General features: G+C 35.6%; 1 protein-coding gene across 9 annotated transcripts in view; it reads right to left on the bottom strand.

Annotated features, from left to right (window-relative positions):
• The window catches only part of SNAP91 (synaptosome associated protein 91), a 147830-nt gene that overhangs the window by 69111 nt on the left and 58398 nt on the right, over nt 1-20321 (bottom strand). For all 9 annotated transcript variants that reach the window (XM_082730685.1, XM_082730687.1, XM_082730688.1 and 6 more), the window contains exons 8-10: nt 14678-14784; nt 9711-9752; nt 3489-3559 (exon numbers count right to left, since the gene is read on the bottom strand). In XM_082730685.1, coding sequence (XP_082586811.1) covers nt 3489-3559; nt 9711-9752; nt 14678-14784 — 220 coding nt within the window. The remainder of the gene's footprint in view (nt 1-3488; nt 3560-9710; nt 9753-14677; nt 14785-20321) is intronic.

Here is a 20321-nt window from a genome sequence, read left to right as displayed (position 1 = left end):
CTAGACTTTGCCATGATTTCATCTAAGTGGTCAGAACCAAAGGTATGTACCCCCTATGATGCCATAGCCTTAAAAAGCATCATTAATCACTGATTGAAATCTGAAGGCTCGAGACTCACAGAAGTATATAGTTTGCTTAAGACTTAGCATTCTTTAATGGTGGATTTAGGACTCTAGTCTGAGTCTGTATTGATGCCCAGAGCCTGTGCTCGGTTCACATTCCAGCTTGTCCTGATACAAATTCAGATGGGCGTGCCACGTGGGTTCCTCTCTTCCTTTACCTTTCTTCATTGATTTACCACCCTACTACCCTACCATGGGTCATGCACCCTTTATAAGAAATGCTACAATATTATATATATATATATATATATATATATATATATATATATATATATATATATAATGACACTTAGTAAAAATTAATATTTATTTTAATGATTTCAACAAGAAAAATCCAGTACATACTGAACTGCACTGGGAAGAATAAAGCACAAATATAATTTTAAAAGAGAATGAATGATCCATGTAGTCCTATTCCAAATTCTGTGAAATTCTACAAATAAATCTGTGGGTTTTTATGATGAACATAGAAAATACCAAGGTTTATTTCCAAGATGTTAACAGTAAGTCATCAAAAGAGGGAATTTTTTATGTCTTATCCACATCAATAATCTCTACATAATTTTGGCTATAAATGCTAGCCAGAAGACAAACAAAAAGACAAAATACAGATGTGAAAAACCTATCTATGTCATCCAAATAATTTTAATTACAATCGACTTATAAGGTTTCCTGCATCCTCAGCACTTAGTAAACCCACATGTAAAATGAAATCAATTTCTCTTTTGTTTTATGGAATCAAAGAAACACACAGTATACAAATATACCACACAGTATTTGCATAAAACTTCAAAAACGAGTATGAGTGAATAAAAGCCATTAAATGTAAAGAGTATGCATATTTTTATAGCAGACATTTGAAAATGCTTCAGTGTCTCAGAGATTAGAATCACTTTATACTGCTTCTTAAAGACAAACAATTTTAACTTTCTTTGTAACATTGTCTTTGGCACTTCTGCCATATGCCATGGGAACATCTTCTGTTTACTAATCAAATAAAAAAAACCTTTTTTTCAAAAATCTAAGAAGAATGGACATACACCTAAGTGAGATTGTTAGCCTTGATTTGAGAAGACCAAAATAAAGTAAAACCATTTATGCCAGTCACCTTGCGAGACAAAAAAGTATGATGAAAAAACACAGATGTGTAAAAAAATGGACAGGAATCCGTTTTAAATGTTCTAAATACCAAATGTGAAGTCTTAAGAGTGCTTTTTGCATTTTTAGTAATAACCAAATGCAAAAAGTCACTCAATGTAGTACTCACCCTTCACTTAAGTTCCCAGGTAAGCACAAACATACAAAGAAGAACACAGTTAACTACTATATATAGTTCATTTATTTTAAAAATAGGGACTAAGCAAAAGACAAGTTCGTATGTGATCTCAGCCAATTCAGAAAAGAAAAATGACAAGCATAAAAGGATTTTAAAGGAGAAAGAAACATTATGATCAAAGGTAATTCAAAACAAGATCACTGGATTTCTATTTCCCTACCCTTAGAAATATAACTACATGTACAAAGCTGTTTTCCAAAGATAGCTTCCAGCAGCCACAAGAGGGCGAATGCAGACTTGAAATTAGGGCTCATGAAATTCACCCCGGGAAGGCGGCTTTTTCTGGTGACCACAGTACTGGCAGATGTACCACGGGGAAACTGTGGCTCTGTGCAGGCTACAGGGGACTCTGAAGGGACAAGAATACAGAAAAGCTGACTCTTCACCAAGCATTCTGCATTGCCTTGTCAAGGGAGAGGCTTTAAGTCCTGAGGATATACATCTTTCCTTCACCAAAGATCCTTTCACCAGAGGAGCAGGGACATTTCTTAGGCTTCCTGGCTCCTTTTGCTTAAATCCTACACAACTCCTTTGGCTTCTTAGATACTCCAATACTGAGTAGCCCCAGCAATCCCTGGAAGTGGGCATCTTAATGCATTCACTCCCGTGTCTCTTAATGCACTCTCATGTCTTTTTAGTTGGCATCGATCTGTCTATAAAAGTCTGACCATCCATGGCCACAATGAAGGAGGGGTAGACCTTGCACTTGCACTGTGGTAACAATCTTAACAGAGTCCCTGGGAGGTCCTGTCATGCATTATACCAAACAGTTCCACCAGAACTGCCTGAGCGTTTCCTACAGTGTTGTCTATCGTCGAAAATTTAAAACATGCAATAATTTTTATACTAACTTGGAAAAGAAGACCGAAATGACACTTAGCTAATGAAACAACAAGCAGTAAGTAACATCAGGACATGAATAGATTCTGGGCAAATGCTGAGAGAGAAGAAAACAGAAAGGAGTTGCATTTCGATGGCTGTTATCACAGGCAAAATCGAGCATCAGCATACAACCCTGCAATGATCAGTTCATAGGTTGTTTCTGTTAACTTCTGCTTGTCAACGGAAATGAAACAAGCATAAAGCTGCGACCAACAGGCAGATTTCAAACTGACTCTGTAGGGACAGTTACAGGTGGAGATAATGAAATATAAAATTGTCCTCAAACTTCAGAATCAGAAAATCTATCTAAACCGCACATGTGGGGGAAAAATGTCCACAACACATGCAGTGCATGATTAAGGAAAGCTTAATGAGATAGCCCTCCCAGGATGGGTAAGATTTACGCACACACAGACAAGGAGGATAAGCATCCAAGACTAGCAGATTTATAATCTTTGAGCAAGGCACAAAGACTGGAAAGCACTGGGTCCTATGAAGAGACAGGTCTGATACTTTCCAGAGAGAAGAAAAGAAATGGAACCTGCAAATTTTTGCATGCCATGAGGAAAAATAGTAAAAAGATGTATGTGCCCAAGCGCAAAGGTATGCAAATCTAGTAAAACTGCACTTATTGCTGATTAATTGATATTCACTATATAAAAAAGATCCTGAGCAAAATACCAGCAGCATGCCATGCCGAAATGTTTCAAGTGGGGAGTGTCTAAAATGCAGAAAACTCTATTTGCGGGCTTGGCTTTTTTTCACAACAGGGTCCGTAATGTAACAGAATGTTCAAGGCTACCTGCGACTCATGCCCAATGATAACAGACTCAATTTTTAACATGAACAACTCTTTTTCAGCATATTGTCAATCCCCTGTAAGGGAAAGTATATACATCAGGAAGTTCAGGGAACCTAAGTACAAACTACTAATATGCTGCATTAGCCTGCAGACAGATTGCCTCTCCATGGGGTCACACTGTCCTAGGTTAATCAGACGGGATGTTTGAGGGAACCTGGAAGAATTACAATAAAGCATACCCTAAAACTGTAGGAGTAAAAGTGGTACCATGATACATCTCATTCTTACAAAGAACGACTACAGCATTTTTTTCATCTTATTGAGAATTATACAACTAATGCGTACTTGTTTCCGGGTTTCTTTCCTTCTAATGTATTTAGATGCTGTTCAAGGGTCTCCATAAGACTGCTGGGAGCCTACAATAAGAAAGTAAAAATAAATGTCTGCATTGCTTTCTTTCAAAGTAAGTACACTGGAACATCACTGTAACTTTGCGTGGTGGAGTTCTGTGGGTGGACCCCACTACAGATGTGAGGTGATTGCATTCCAGGTTCTATTGGCACTTAAATATTTAAATCCCATGGAATCTCAGACAGGCCTGTCTTACATGCAGTTAACTCTACTGCGCAGCCAGTGGTGCTACAGCGTGGTTTTAGTGTACAGATTACATTGGATAGACTTTTCCTGTGACATTACTTATATGCAGTAAACTCAGATCGAGTCTACTATATGTTTCCACAAGACCACATGAAAAAGGAAAAAGGAATGGGTATTTGTATCCAAGTAAAAAAATACAAGTGCCTAAATACAAACTTATAGAGGTCTGAAAGTACAGTAAAATCTCATTTATCTACACTTGACTGAAATGTTAGGAAAAATTGTTACTACTATAAATAAAAGTTGGGGGCGGTGAAAATGATAGTTGTGGAGAAAAGGATACATCTTTAATAGTCAACAACAATTAAGATTTTCTTATTACTGAGCTATTTAATTTATATACATGATAAAGTAAATACTTCAGTAAATGTGGTAATGTTAAACTACTGTGTATTAGAAGATTTAATGTAGTTCAACTCTTTTACTAAAAGGTACCTGAATGTTTGTTCTTATATTAACATTTTAGGCAATACAAAACGATGGCATTTTACTACATATTAGAAAGAGAAATAATAAGTTCATACATGTATTCCCTCCCCACTATTCCTCAAGCATTAGAAACTTAATGTTATCTTTAAGTAATTTTAACCTAAATTAGACCTAAACAGTAGTATAAGCATTCAGAGAACAGTACTCCATGAATGAAAATATTTAAGCACATTTATAGACACATTTAATTCTAATAATTATCCTTCAAATTAATATGAAATTAATTTTGAAGACCTTTACGCTAATTGCTAAAATAGCTCCCAGAATTCAAGGAAATTCATATAACTGTACATTTTACATGGTAACTATAATGACAAAATCAAGTAGAATTTGAAAATTCTTATTAAGAATTTTTAATTTTAAAAGTTCAGGATATTTAGTATCTTTTTTCACTTCACTAATAGATTCATGAACCATCTTAACAATTATGTGATTATTATATATGTAATTATATGATTATTATAAATTATTAAGTAAACAGAATTTTTTAATTATCTTATTTCTTTTTTAATTTTTAAATTTTTAAAAATAAACATATAATGTATTTTTATCCCCAGGGGTACAGGTCTGTGAATAGCCAGGTTTACACACTTCACAGAACTCGCCATAGCACATACCCTCCCCAATTAAGTGAACAAAATTTGAACTTGCTAAAAGTGATGGACGTAGGGTAAAAAGAATCAGCCCTATGAGAATTACCTAAGAAGTTATGGCCTATAGAGAAGAAAAAGTAATGATTATGGGGGATATAAAAAATTTAGAAAGTTATACAAATTAGAATTTAAAAAATATAACTCAGGTAAAAATAGACTTACTCAACACAGTCCAATAAATTGCAACTAAGAGTATACCTCTAAGTTATAAAAAAAAATTTTTTTAAGATAAAAGGAAAATTTTGCTCCATGGAACAAATAATACAATATATAGATGTATTCATTGAATAAATGGAATATACACTATATTCTTAAAAGCAAGAAAACAGAAAAGGCTGTACATTTTTTAGGTGAATTAATTCCCAATAATCTCAAAATTATCATGCTAATTGTCATAATAATAATAATTACTGTAATTGTCATAGTAATGGAACTTAGGACGCCTGGACATATAACTTCAAAATATTCCTATATCTTTTTTTTTTTTTTTTCCCCCACTGGGATCATAGTGAGAAAAAATATATCAAGCCACAGAACCTCTCTCTGATTACAAGACACAGGTCCTCTAAATATTAAATGCAATGTAAAGAAAATGTGATTCTGTGTTAATACTGTTTAAAAGGATAAATGCTACTTAAAATCACAAAACACAACAATTTAAGATAACAAAAAAAAGAGGTGGTATTTTCTTTTATAAACTTCCTTACTTATCTTAACAAATAAACCCAAAACCAGAAAAGCAATTTGCAATTTCATTCTTTTTGCAAGGCTTCTTAATAATTTGTGGATGGAAGTTTAAAATAAAGCAACAGTCACAAAAATAACAATTGCTGAAAAAAATCTTACCATGAGTACAGAATACAAAATTGACTTTCACCTTTAAGGGGAGTTATTTTGTGATAAATTGCACATAAAATGAAGTTTGGAGCATTTTATCTTAAAAATTTAAAAATGTTTCATCAGGGTGCCTGGGTGGCTCAGTGGGTTAAAGCCTCTGCCTTTGGCTCAGGTCATGACCCCAGGGTCCTGGGAGAGAGCCCCCGCTTCAGGCTCTCTGCTCAGAGGGGAGCCTACTTCCTCCTTTCTCTCTGCCTGCCCCTCTGCCTACTTGTGATCTTTGTCTGTCAAATAAATAAATAAAATCTTTAAAAAATAATGCTTCATCATTTATATTTCTTATATGGACATGTGAAATCTAATAGAAATAAATTCTTTAAATGCTTTGGAGGGGGGAAAAACCCTATTTTGATAGTAATGTGCACATTACTGCCTCCTAACTCTATAGCACTAAGTCTATCTTGGCATGTAGTAGACAAAATAGCAAAAATTGTTTCAAATTTCCAATGAGCAAAACTTTAAGAATGTCCCTGCTGTTATAAGAGGAACTTAAAAGAACAAACTAAATTAGCAGGGTCTTTAGTTGCTTATTTTTAAAAATACTCAAGTCAATAGACCAGTTGAATGGAAAACCGACCCAAGGATGAAGAGTCATTCTGTGGAAGTTAACAGGTAACTGATTCATCAGTGGTACAGGTTTTTTTTAAAAAAACCTTTTCTTTACCTGTAGTTTTCAGATCAACCAGAATTCCTAACATCAAAACCTAAGATGTTTTTCATAAAAGGAGATATTTTGAATTTGGAATGTGTGCGTGCATATTCATGCGTGCATGCGTGCACGCACACACACGCGCGCGCGCACACACACACACACACACACACATGCCAAACAGGAAATGTTATTTTGAAAATCTTTATCCTGGAACAAATTCAAAGCTGACTGTGAGCCGGGATCCAAAAGGAAGCATCCATCTACAATTCACATGCTTTAGATTCTAAAGCATCATTAAAATGGAACAGAAAAAAAAAAAAAGCAACAAAAGGATCGTTCAAAATTTTGAAGCATTTGAAAGTGCTGAGAAATATTTCAGTTTTGATATCATATTCCACTTCGTATACAATACAGCACTTCTGAATGACTTATTAAAGATTCACTGAGGTTCATAATTTAAATGCAATCATGATGATATGATATGTACAATTATTTAAAGAGGGCTACAGATGACCATGTTGGTATTTATATTGTGCATTTTCCAACCAAAATGATATCTATTAAATTCCTCTTCTCTGCCTTGCTGCAAGAGGAAGTCTAATCTTTTTTTCCAGTTACAAGCAGCCTATTCTTATTCCCAGACGCTAGGTAGCCTCCCCGTCTCTATCTCCTCGTTAATCCTTGTCCATGCTGGGTATTTTGGTTCATTGCCCAGCTAGATTCAGTTGCTGTGTTGACCACAAAGGATCTGGCAGAGAGCAGAGATTAGGTTCTAATCTCAAAGGCATTAAACTGAGTCCAAACAACCAGTTGTCTCTGACCCATCTCCAGATTAATCCTGGTCTAACACTGTCTAAAGGACTAACTCTAGAATCGCTCACATCCAGCTCAGACCTGGTCATACTGTCGTAGTGGGTCTATGTTGCCAGACTGATGAGAAGTCTCCACCAGACCTGTGGCAGAGGCTCTAAATAAGAATTAGGGAGAATGTTTAGTTCTGTCACTCACAATCCCAACAGAAATCAGAATTTGGTTACTTATTAAGAAATTTCAAAGCACGAAATACTTTTGTACTGAAATTTTAAAGAGACACTGGAGAAATGAACTAGAGATTTTTTGTGTGAGTATGAGAAGGTAGTTTCAAAATAAATGTTTACATGGAAGTTTATGTGACTCTTAAGGTCATAAAAGAAAAGCAGAGAAAAGAATAATATTAGATTATAATGAATATCACAGAATACCCAGAGCAAGATTTTACCTTAAGGATAGGATTTCTGTTCCCCAAGTTGTGATAACACAACGTACACCATTAAATAGTATATCTCTCAACTGCTTCTTCAGGGAAGGAGAATCTATAAATTATAATGAATATTATAGTAACATTCAAAATTAAACCCAAGTATGTGAGTCCTTCTTTCAAGGACATACTACAATTTTCAAAAAAAAAAAAAAAAAAAAAAAAGAACAAGCAGGGCCTGAACTGAACTCATGACCCTGAGATCAAGACCTGTGTTGAAGAGTCAGACACTTAACCAACTGAGCCACTCAGGTGCCTCAAACAAAAAAATATTTAAGTATCCTTTTAAACTTTTGTCTCTTTCAAATATTATACAAACTGAGACAAATGAGGACCTGTTTTCTTCTTAACTGAGAGCCTTTCTGATAATATAGTTTTACTTTTATTCCACAGTACGAGATGTCTATACAGTTGAAATAAAGATGATTTACCATTTCCAAAAGCTATTTATTGAACAAAATATTTTAATATCTACCTTTAGGTTAATAGGTATTATTTATCTAGGCTATTTTATCACACTACAATGTAAATATTTATTATCATTAAATAATTTAAAATTAAAGCACACTGATTGTCTTCATTTTTTATTACAGTGCTATCAAATTCATAAATCTGTATCTAATAAAAAGATTTTTAATAGTACCTTGTGCACACTTAATATTTAAGCCATATCCAAAGTGATACTAACACCTTATCCAGGTATTTACCTGATCAAAGAACACTGTCTTCTCACAATAGCAAAAATATTTTATATTAATATCTGTCTACTAGAAGCAGTGATCTCCCAACTTTTAAAGACAAAAAATACAATGCCATCATATTCTGAATTATTTTCTGAATTTTATTTGTGAAAAATTATTGGTATTTAACTGGTTATTTTAATAATATAAATACAGAGGTCATTACTTTGGGGTTCTTTAATTTTTAATAAAAATTTAAGGTAAATATTATTTCAAATATAGAAACACTGCAAGAGATTACAAAGATAGTCAATCATATGCATTTTGGTATTATTAAAAAGGGGGTCATCTTTTATTATGACAATTTTCCCTATTATGACTCTTTTTATTTACAAACACAGAAAACCCACACATTCATTACTAGTATATAAGATAGAAGCTCTACATTCTCTCTTATCATCTCAAAATCTCTAGTTAAAGGACATGTTTGGGATAGAAATTTACCATAACAGAGTAAAGACTCAATTAAATAAAAATAGTTCCTGCCGATTTTGAGAAAAGTCACATGGTAACTCTGCCCATGTGAATGGTTCTTGATTCTACATCTTAGGAGCCCTACAATATACCCTCTTAACAGATAAAAGGATTGATATGCAACTACTGCTATTGTTTTTGCTGACTGGATGGTCCCCAGAAAAATCACTTATCTACCACTATGACTTATTGAAAAAGGTTCTTTTATAGTAGGAATTTCTCTGCTTCACAGGAGAGACAAGAATCAGTAGAACTATGATTTCAGAGTGTTTCTCTTTCATGCCCCTCCTTCATACCTGCGAAATACTGAAAACTAGGAGAACAAAAAGAAAGAATATTTCAAGTGTTCCAACTACATGCCTACCAATAGTCACTATTCATAGACAAAGCACTTTTAAACATTACTACATAAGGCTTGATTTTGAATCAAGTTCAAGAATGAAAAGATGGTCTCAAAACAGTAAATTCAGTTGCTTATAAAGAAGAAACTATGTAATGAGGGCAGGTGAATCTTCATATTAACTCCAGAAATACATTCAATAGCTAGAAAAAATATGCAAGCTAGAATAATTTCCAAGAAAGTTGGTAGGCCTAAATTCAAAATGCATTAAATGCTTACAAGACTATGTCCTAGGTAAGATCTTTTATGCCAAACTATGGAGTAACACTATCATGCATATTACACTTTGCACTCAGAGAATCACTTACCTGCGTGAGGTCAGGAATGTCACCTTTATCAATGCCAACTTGCTGTGGATTAAAAAAAAAAATAAGGAGTTACTTAGTGGGATTTCTTTTTTAAATTAATTTCTTTGCATTTAACAGAAGATCACCCACAGAATTAGTTAAAATCACAGCTCAATCCTGGTATACAAGAACTGTCAATCTCACTTTGAAAGTCTGACTTGTGTAGTTTTCCATTCAACATAACAGAGCAATGATTTTGTTCATGTAGTTAGATATAATAAATGAACAAAATTTTACCAAAGGCCAAAAAAAGATTTAGGAAATTGAAGTATAAAATTTAAGGTTTCAGGGCTCCTGGGTGGCTCAGTGGGTTAAGCCTCTGCCTTCAGCTCAGGTCGTGATCCCGGCGTCCTGGGATGGAGCCCCACATCAGGCTCCCTGCTCAGTGGGAAGCTTGCTTCCCCCTCTCTCTCTGCCTGCCTTTCTGCCTACTTGTGATCTCTCTCTGTCAAATAAGTAAATAAAATCTTTAAAAAAATAATTTAAGATTTCCTTCATGGCAAATGGCAGCTAAAAAGTTAAAAAAAAATGCTTAGCCTAAATCTAAATTGTTATAAATGCTCAGTAAATCCTCTGGACCGAGAATGTTCATTTAGTTTCAATAACTTGTTCAGGGTATATTATCCATCCCTCTTCCCACAGAGAGAATCATTTTGTTTGTTTCTTACATATCCTTTCAAAGTTTTTTTTTTTTTTTTTTAATTTTCAGCATAACAGTATGCCTTGTTTTTGCACCACACCCAGTGCTCCATGCAATCCATGCCCTTTCTAATACCCACCACCTGGTTTTTTTATGTATACCCAAGGAAACTGGAAATTTATAAATACATATTTCTTTCCTACATTATTTTACAATAGTGTATTTATATATATATATATATATACACACATACACTGACCTTATATTTTTCATTTAACAATATATCTCAGATCTATATCCATATTAACAGAGTTTCTTTATTTTTTAAACAGCGTCTTTTCCTACGATTTATTTATTTAACAAGTCATGTATTAACGAGCATTGGCGTTGCTTCCCATCTCCGGCCATTGCAAGCCCTGCTGCACACAGCACTGTGCACCTGTGTGGACACATCTGTAGGATGCATGTGTAGGAGTGGAATTACTAGGTAAAAGCACAGTGAATTTTAAGTGTTGGTAGCTTGGGGAAGGGAAGCAGTGGAGCAAGGAAGAGCAGAATGGGGAAACAGCAAGAAGAGTACAAATACGGGAATATATAAATGAAGGTGAATCAGAGAAGAGGGTATGTACGTGTTCACTCTACTGTACTATCAACTCTTTTGTGGGTTTAAAAATTATTCAAAATAAAAATTAGGGAAAATAGAAGTCATAACATCAATTCTTTCTTTTTATTTAAATGATAAAATTTAGGCTCAAAGAAACTAAGTGGGTTAAAATCAAGTCCCTCTGGGAAATGAACTGCTTTGCTCAAGTTGGTGGAACTGCAGAAGCAAATACGTTAAGTGTAAGTGTTGGGCTCCTACAAAGACAGTAAGGCAAACCAGAGATCGACCAGGAAGCCCACTTGTTTGACAAATGCTCTTAGTTAAGTTCTTTCGCTTTCTCTTTGTGTACGGCAGGGTTTCTCAGCCTTGCCACCATTTACATTTTTGGATGATAATGCTTTGATAGGGTCTGTCTGGTGCACTGTACGTTATTAGCAACATCCTTCTCTGCCCACTGGATGCCAGCAGACCTTCCCTTCCTCCAGCTGTGACAACCAAAAATGACTCCAGACACTGGATGCTGGGGAAGAGAAGGGAACAAAATCATCCCGTGTAGAGAATCACCAAAGTAGAGCACTGACCCTCATTCTCCTAGAGCAACTTAGGCTGCAGGTTCCTCCCGGAGGTAAAGACATTACCTGCCAATGACCGAACTCTACTTTAGGGAAGCTAATGTCTTTTCCCTAAATTCACTTAACTATTATAATTATGGAAATTATAAACTAAGATAAATTCATTCCATTCATTTCCATACTTTAATATCTCTTCAGGTGATCCATTAAAATATTAATATGAATGAAGTCAGCATTTTTGAAATTAAAGTATTACAGATCTTTAATATTGGAAACATTTTGATAAAAGGTGATGTGTTTCTCTTAAACAGATAGTTAACAGAACTTTCTTGAACAGAAAGACATAATTTAGGAATGCTTTCTCGACACTGCTATTTTCACTAACCTGAACTTCTGAACCATAATGTAATTGGAGGCTTGAGCTGAGGTGTGACTGTATTACAGAAATCTCATCACTTTCTGTCTGCAAATATTCTGGGAGACATAACTCCTACGACTTGGTATTTAATCTTAGAATAGCAAACTAAGAATAACTTAGTTCTATAAAAAGGGAAGTGTGTTTAGCAGAAATGCCTATTACCTATAAAATAACCATTTTACAAAGTTTCAGTTGCCTGCTTTAGGAGACTTTATTGTAAGAATTCAAAAACACACTAAGTTTTCTACACTTCAAGCAATTTCTCTGGGGTATTTGAATATTTCCATATAAGTTGTTCAACTACTCTGTGTTTTTGTTTTTTAATATGGCAGATAATTTGTTAATGTTTGCCAAATACCTAATATATATAGTTGTATTTTAAAAATGGCAATCTTGAAGTCTTCAGGAAAATGGTACCAATTACAGGGTAGCTATTGGATCTAAGTCCATCCATAAGTACACCACACAAGAGCAGTTTGGTATAGAAAGAAGATTTGTACATTTCTTTTTTTTTTTTTTTTTAGATTTATTTACTTATTTATTTATTTGACAGAGAGAGAGAGATCACAAGTAGGCAGAGAAGCAGACAGAGAGAGAGAGGGAAGCAGGCTCCCTGCTGAGCAAGAGCCTAATGTGGGGCTCGATCCCAAGACCCTGAGATCATGACCTGAAAGCAGAGGCTTAACCCACTGATCCACCCGGGTGCTCCGCTTTGTACATTTATTAAGAAATTTCTGTATTTAGGGGCACCTGGGTGGCTCAGTGGGTTAAGGCTTCTGCTTTGGCTCGGGTCATGATCTCGGGGTCCTGGGATCATGCCCCCCATCGGGCTCCCTGCTCAGTGGGGAACCTGCTTCCTCCTCTCTCTGCCTGCCTCTCTGCCTGCTTGTGATCTGTCTGTCAAATTAAAAAAAAAATCTTTAATTAAAAAAAAATTTCTGTATTTACCAATACAAACCACTCAACAATGGTTCAAAGAATTAATGTCTATATTATAAGCAATATAATTTAACTAAAGAAAACAAATGGTTATTGTTAGCCCATTGTAGGTTAGTGTCTATTCTATTAAAATAATTTTGTAAATTAGTATCATTCTATAAAAAAGCCCTAGTCATAGTGTTCAAATAAAAGTAGAATATTTGTATTGAGTTATTTAGACTCTCAAAATAACATCTAATTTCTGTGTATTTCCTTCTCAACAGCCTGAAATGGCCCATGCTAACATGAGGTGATCAAGAGACATGAAATAAAATTTTACATCTAAAAATAGAATGAGCTAATAAATAAGTACCCCATTTCTTGTGAAGACCTTACAGTGCTGATCAGACCTTACAGTGCTGATTAGAGAAATGTATACCCCAACCGTCACATGTCCAGCTCCTTACCTATCTAACATATATAATAAGAGGTGGGGGACTGGGTAGCATATGCACCAGGAATTAATGGAACAATGAAAGGATCTTCCGCTCTGGATGTGTAGGCATAATTGATCTTTCCATAGAAGAAAGTCAGGCAAATTTTACTAGATTATATTGGTAACTGGGTTAAACCATAGGAAAATCTTATCAAATAAAAAAAAGTCAAATTGTGTAGCAGCCAAACCAAAAGTTTCAAGCAATTCTATCCTTTCTTAAAGACATATCAACATCAATAAGCCCAAGAGAAATACACATAAATATGTATATGGAATTCCTATAAACTATTCCTTACCCTTTGCTTCCCAGATTATTTGTAAAAAAACAAAGACTTCTATTCTGATCATGAACTCTATGGACCAAAGGTCAAGAGGCAGTATTTTGTAGTATCAGTCTCCTAATTTGAATGTGATAATCACTATTCCTGTGAATAAATGAAATTTGAAAGAAAATGTACGGACCAGAGTGCTTTCGGAATTGTGTGTATAAAATGCGTGATCTTGTGCTATATTCTCAAAATGGCAAAAACAGCAAAACCATGGCATGAACCTCCCAAGCTCAAGGCCTTGTATGCTTTGCTGTTGGGCTTCAGAACTCCTCGCACATGGCGCTCCACTCAGCCCAAGAATTTGTTCAGTGACAATGTAAGATAAGAATCAACTGTCCAACCTGTGAAAGGACTGTAATAACAATGTCATAACTCCCAGTACCAGTATCAATCAATAACTGGATTTCATAAGAGGAAACTTCAACTTACAGGTAACCTCAGGAACACCAACTGTACGGTTACAGGCAACCTTAAGAAACAATTTATAGACTTCATAAAATGAATGATACTTTAATTTTTTCATTGTATTTAAATCACTGACAAAATAAAAAGGTTGTATTTATGATTTCTACACACTGAGAAAAATAAATGGACTTTCCTAAGGACTTCTTTTTTTTTTCAAGCTTCAATAAAAAGGAAGCGCTTCCGTATGATCAAAGATAGCTAGTAAGTGGAGAGGAGAGATGAACAACCTTGCAAAGCTGTGAATCTGCTCAGTACCCATGAAACTTGTATTTGAACACAGAGTGATTATCTAATTGGGATGCAGGAGTGTAAAGTACCGTTGGAGTGAGAAGTTGGGAAGAGAGGACCTCTGCGATCACTTCCAACCCTAACACACTGGGGCTCTGGGACGGAATGTCTTGTCAGATTATAAACCCTATTACTGACTCTAGATACGTACGTGAATACTCTTAAATTATATTCCCAACACAGGTTACTATTACTTACCTCTGCAACTTTGAGAAATTCAGATACTCGTGTCATTCTAGTTAGAAATCGTTTGTAAATTTCTAGGGCATCTTTACATTGTCCTTTCTTCATTTCAAAAAACTTTTCTGGAAGAGATAGATAAGCATTTTGAAAAGACTATAATATTCAATTTTCTTCTAAGCTTAATACTATTAATTAAAACTTAAACGAATGTTTGGATCAAAACACTAGGCACTAAAACCTCTATGAGGTTCTAAAGCACCTAAACAAAAGGGAACCGTGAAGTTTAAGACCAGTGTTAGGTTCTAGGTGTTTCAAAGGGAAGCATTTAAATAATAAAAGCACACCTGAAGTAGAATGTATGAAGTGTCACAAGTTAACTCATGATCCATATATCCTAGAACCCTGCTTTAGAAAACAGCATCAAATATTTGATGATAATCTCAAAAGTTATGACTGCATTCTACAGCATCATTACTTTCTTACTAGCTCACCATAAACCAATAAGGTATATATCATAAAGCAATAAATTTCTCCAAGTTAAAGAATTCTTTAAATTGTCTATACACGGGGCACCTGGGTGGCTCAGTGGGTTAAAGCCTCTGCCTTCAGCTCAGGTCATGATCCCAGGGTCCTGGGATGGAGCCCCACATCGGGGTCTCTGCTCAGTGGGGAGCCTGCTTCCTCCTCTCTCTCTGCCTGCCTCTCTGCCTACTTGTGATCTGTCTGTCAAATAAATAAATAACATCTTTTAAAAAAATTGTTTATACACTGTATAAATTGATACTTTTGTTGGCCACAAGAGATTTCTTTCAAACATTATAATGTGTCTCTTAGTTATAAAGTAGTGGGAGTTTTATGAAAAATATTTGGTTTACCAAACTCATCATGGTTTTCTAGTCCACAATTGTATCTTGTTTCTCAACCTTCAGCTTCCCAGACAGAAGAACAGAGGATCCTTTTGCTGCTCTCTTTTGCACTCCCAAGACTGGAATTCAGAATCACTAGGGTGCTATAATTCCATTATAATTACATTACATGAGTGTAGTTTCTCCATAAGTGTTTGGAAGAAAACCAGCACTTTATCAGTATTTTTTGCCAGCCAGTCATTTATTGTTCATTCAGTCAATAATTACTGACATGGCAGATGGAGACAGAGAAGGCCAAGGTCTACAATAGCTTCCAGGCAACTCTGGATCCTAACTGAAGATGATTTCGTATTCTTTATTATTTTATATTTTCACACAGTGAAACACATGCTATTTTTATATTCTTTCATAATTTAAAGTTCTTCATTTCATTCAGCATGTAATTTTACTACCTTAAAAGTATTTTGAATTTTCTCAAGAAAGGTTTAATAATATATAATTACACAAAGAACTAATTATTGAGGGTAGCTACTCATTACCTTCTGTTGACAGTCTGGGTAATTTTACATTTAACATGGACCTCCCCTGTAGGGCATTCAAGGGAGGCAAAAAGATCAAGAAAACAAACACATACTGTTTTCCACTTAAGATTTGAGAAGGATGTGAATCTTTTAAAAAATGGCCAAATCTAACCTAGGAGGTATTATGCTAAGTGAAGCAAGTCGGAGAAAGGCAAATACCATATGATTTCACTGAGACGTAGAATTTAAAAAGTAACACAAACAAAAAATAAAGACTCTTAAATACAGAGAACAAACTGGTGGTTGGCAGAGGGGAGGGGTGGGGGATGGGGAAAGAGGATGAAGGGAATTAAGAAGTAGGACCTTCCAGTTATAAAATAAATAAGTCACACAGATGAAAAGAACAGCATATAGAACACAGTAATACTGTAGTAACACTGTAAGGTGACAGATGGTGAATGCACTTACGGTCAGCATTGAGTGATGATGTATAGAATTGTCAAATCAGTATGTTGATACATCTGAAACTAATATAATATTGTATGTCAACTACACTTCAACTTTAAAAAATGGCTGAATCTAATCTTTATCTGCTCTATCCTGTTTTCTAAGGCTACACATAGACTCTTGGTGCTGTAAGGGAACAAATCTTTTTCAGTTAACTTTTGGGGGAAAAAAAGGACTTATTCTGGTAAAATATACTTCTTTCTTTTCTTTTCTCTTCCTTTCTTTCTCTCTCTCTCTCTTTCTCTCTTTCTAAGATTTTATTTATTTATTTGACAGAGACAGAGACAGCGAGAAAGGGAATACAAGCAGGGGGAGTGGGAAGGAGAAGCAGATTTCCCCCCGAGTAAAAGGCCCGATGTGGGGCTCTATCCCAGGACCCTGGGATCATGACCTGAGCTGAAGGCAGATACTTAACAAGTGAGTCACCTAGGCGCCCCTCTTTCTTTCTTTTTAAACAATCTTCACATAAATAATTTCTTTCAAATGTCCAAATTACTTTTCTTTACTATAACTAAGGTCATTTCTTTGCATCATATCTTCAGCAATAACACAAAAAGAGAAACCAACTGAATAATCTCAATTTCCTTTTAGAACCAATGTATCAGACTCTTAAGCAATTTTTCTCTGTCTCTTCTGGATGCTTTTTAAATTGTTCCTATCTTTCATGGTAATTCAGGATTCAGGAACAAAAGTAATGACATTTTTATGGCTTTAGGTTATAATTTCCTCATTGTTTCAATTACAGTGACACATAAAAGCAACCTGTGCTGATGTAGGGGGAGCAGTGAGGTGCCCTTGTCCTCTTAGGGACTAGGGTAGGGCCAGGAGCAATTCATACTATTGAGAGAGGGGACGGGTCATCCAGAAATGAGCCTCTGTCTTTATTTCATACTAAAGATAAGATATGTGGATTTTCAGCATTTGAAATGAAATTCCAAACTTGGCTTTTGTAAAGTTCATCTTTATAATGTGTTGATAAATTCCCTTTTCATATTAGTATTAATTTTCACAGAATAGCTGTCCTAAGGAACAAGAACCTGATGAAAAGGATCTTATTCCTGTGAAATAAACTGAGGCTTTGCATGTGGACTATCACTTATGCCCATAAGTCAGAAGGAAAGCATCTACTTACTTGCACATCAGTTTCAATATAGTGATAAAATGTTTGCAAAGATTTGCAGCACCAACATTGATTCCAACATGAGATGCAGAGAATTGCTCATGAAGTCCTTGATTAAAACTAACTCATAATGTATTTATAAAGTTAATTACTAGCACTACTTAGTAAATAAACAAAAAACACACCTGTCTCAAAATACTTAGGATAGTAAGTGTACATATCTTCTAGAGTGTTACTTTCTTTTTTTTTTTAATTATGTTATGTTGGTCACCATACAGTACATCATTAGTTTTTGATGTAATGTTCCAAGATTCATTGTTTACATATAATACCCAGTGCTCCATGCAATACGTGTCCTCCATAATACACATCACCATAGTGTGTTACTTTCAAAAGAGCAATTTAACAGCAACGCTGAATGAAAGCCACTCGATAGCAGAAGGTGATAAGGTAAGAGTGCACACCTCTACCACTTCTGAAGTCAGGTCTTTAATATGAAGATACAACTCTTTTTCTGCTCCTAATGTTAGCCAATAGACTATCCTTTTCAAATTAGATGAAATAAAAATATATATTGCATGGTTATCATTTTAAAATACAGAGAAAATGCATTCTTACTATAATCTCATCTCTGAAGTCAACAAAAAGAGAAAATAAAACAGAGCGGCAGTAAAAGAGATCTAGGAGAAAAACACAGCTTAACGTGTTCAACTGCTAAATGAATTTTAAAGGCAGTGAGTTTGATGTCCTTAAAGCAGAGGCAAGAATTGTTTCCAACAAGGGTACACTAGTGAGAGGGCATGAGAAGGAATCAGCAGAACATCATTTCTGACAGCTATGGAGTTGGGTAAGATGAGCAACTCAAAGATAACTGAGGCTTTAGGTTTAAAAGACTATATATACCAACAGAAATGAGATTAGGAAGGGCAAATTCAAGAGTTCAGTTTTGGACACTGCTGAATTTTAAGTATCTAAATTTAAGTGTCTACAAAGAAAGACCTGCAAAACCGAAGCTTGGAAGAAAGGTCACAGACTGAAATAATAGACCTGGGACTCATCAAAAGGACATCTCCATAGGAAACCATAGGGTTTCCAATGAAAAATATACACAAAAAGCAGAAAAATAACTGGCTAGAAATGAACCTTAGCAAAAACTCACATTTATGAGTGGTAAGGAAGAGTAAGATAGGCCCACAAAAGGGAGTGGGAAGATCAGTTATTTTGGTTTACTAATAAACACTCTCACCTGAAATAAAGGTAATACAGTGTTGGATTACCGATTAAGAACAAGTATCCTTCCCCAGTAAGGCAAAATCTCTAAGAGCACTGAGTTTGATTGCCTTACCCAACCCCCATTCTCTCTCTAAACTCATGAGAAGCCAGGATGGTGGATGCAAATTCAGTTCTGTAAGTTAGATGGACCTGTGAGAGATCTGGAAAGTAAACTGAGGCAGAAGCCATCTTCCTATACATTTTTGGCTATTTCTGTGACAAGAAAGTCCCAGAAATGTAAGATTATCCTTCGGCAGCATTCCACTGTCCACCTCCAGCTTCCCTAGTTTTGAAAAGTAGTGGTTATAGTCACATCCATTTGATGGGACTCCCTGCTTCCTCGATTATAGCTTCAGGTGTCTGGGCTCTACCTCCCTATAGCTGCAAGGCAGCCGAGGTGGTGGCAGCAGCTTCTTATTTTTAGTGTACTGCAAAGTGGTGACCTCAGAAGTAGAAGCTTCCCCAGTGTGTAAGAATTTATGATTCTGGGGGCGCCTGGGTGGCTCAGTGGGTTGGGCCGCTGCCTTCGGCTCAGGTCATGATCTTAGGGTCCTGGGATCGAGTCCCGCATCGGGCTCTCTGCTCAGCAGGGAGCCTGCTTCCTCCTCTCTCTCTGCCTGCCTCTCTGCCTACTTGTGATCTCTCTCTGTCAAATAAATAAATAAAATCTTTAAAAAAAAAAGAATTTATGATTCTGTAAGTCATTCAGGAACCACTTCCTGCAGCCTTCTGATAATTACTTAAGCACCCAACTCCCTACTTTACAACCCTTTCTAATTAGAGTGAGGAGAGTGGTTTCTGTTTCTTGAATAAACACAGTATTGGGTAAATGAAGTGGTTGTAGAAAATGAGACCCTCAAAAATGTCAGAGATGGGACTCTGGGATTAGATATGTAACTGGCTAGATCTGAAGGTAGTAATAACTACCCACAACTGTCGGAAAATTGGATTCTTACGGTCTCTGCTATGTAGGAGCAAAATGATTACTTAAATCATAACCTATGGTTTTCTGAAATGAGCAGCTAAAATGAAGCTCACCAGACCAAGCAGCTGCTGGGACAGATCACCATGATGGGAATAAGGCAAGAAGAATGCAGAGTGGATGGCTGCTCCTGACTCCAGAGGAAAATGACAACACAGGATTTTAAATTATTGGTTCATGCACCAGACAGTGCTACTCCAAAACTGCCCTCAGATAATCTTATCTCTTGCAGACATAGGGCTGTCATCAATGAAAGTCAGGGAGTCTAATCTCATAAGCTTCTGAATTACAATGTATATGGTTAAGTTAAATCCCTAGCCTCACCACAGTTTCCTTTGTGAAAGGATATTTGTTGAGAAGAAAAACTAGAAAGGGACAGGGTGATGGGTAC

Source organism: Mustela nivalis (genome assembly GCF_964662115.1).
Source record: "Mustela nivalis genome assembly, chromosome: 5".
In the NCBI taxonomy this organism is placed as follows: domain Eukaryota; kingdom Metazoa; phylum Chordata; class Mammalia; order Carnivora; family Mustelidae; genus Mustela; species Mustela nivalis.
The sequence above is the reverse complement of the archived record's forward strand: the minus strand, read 5'-3'. Positions and strand labels throughout refer to the sequence as shown.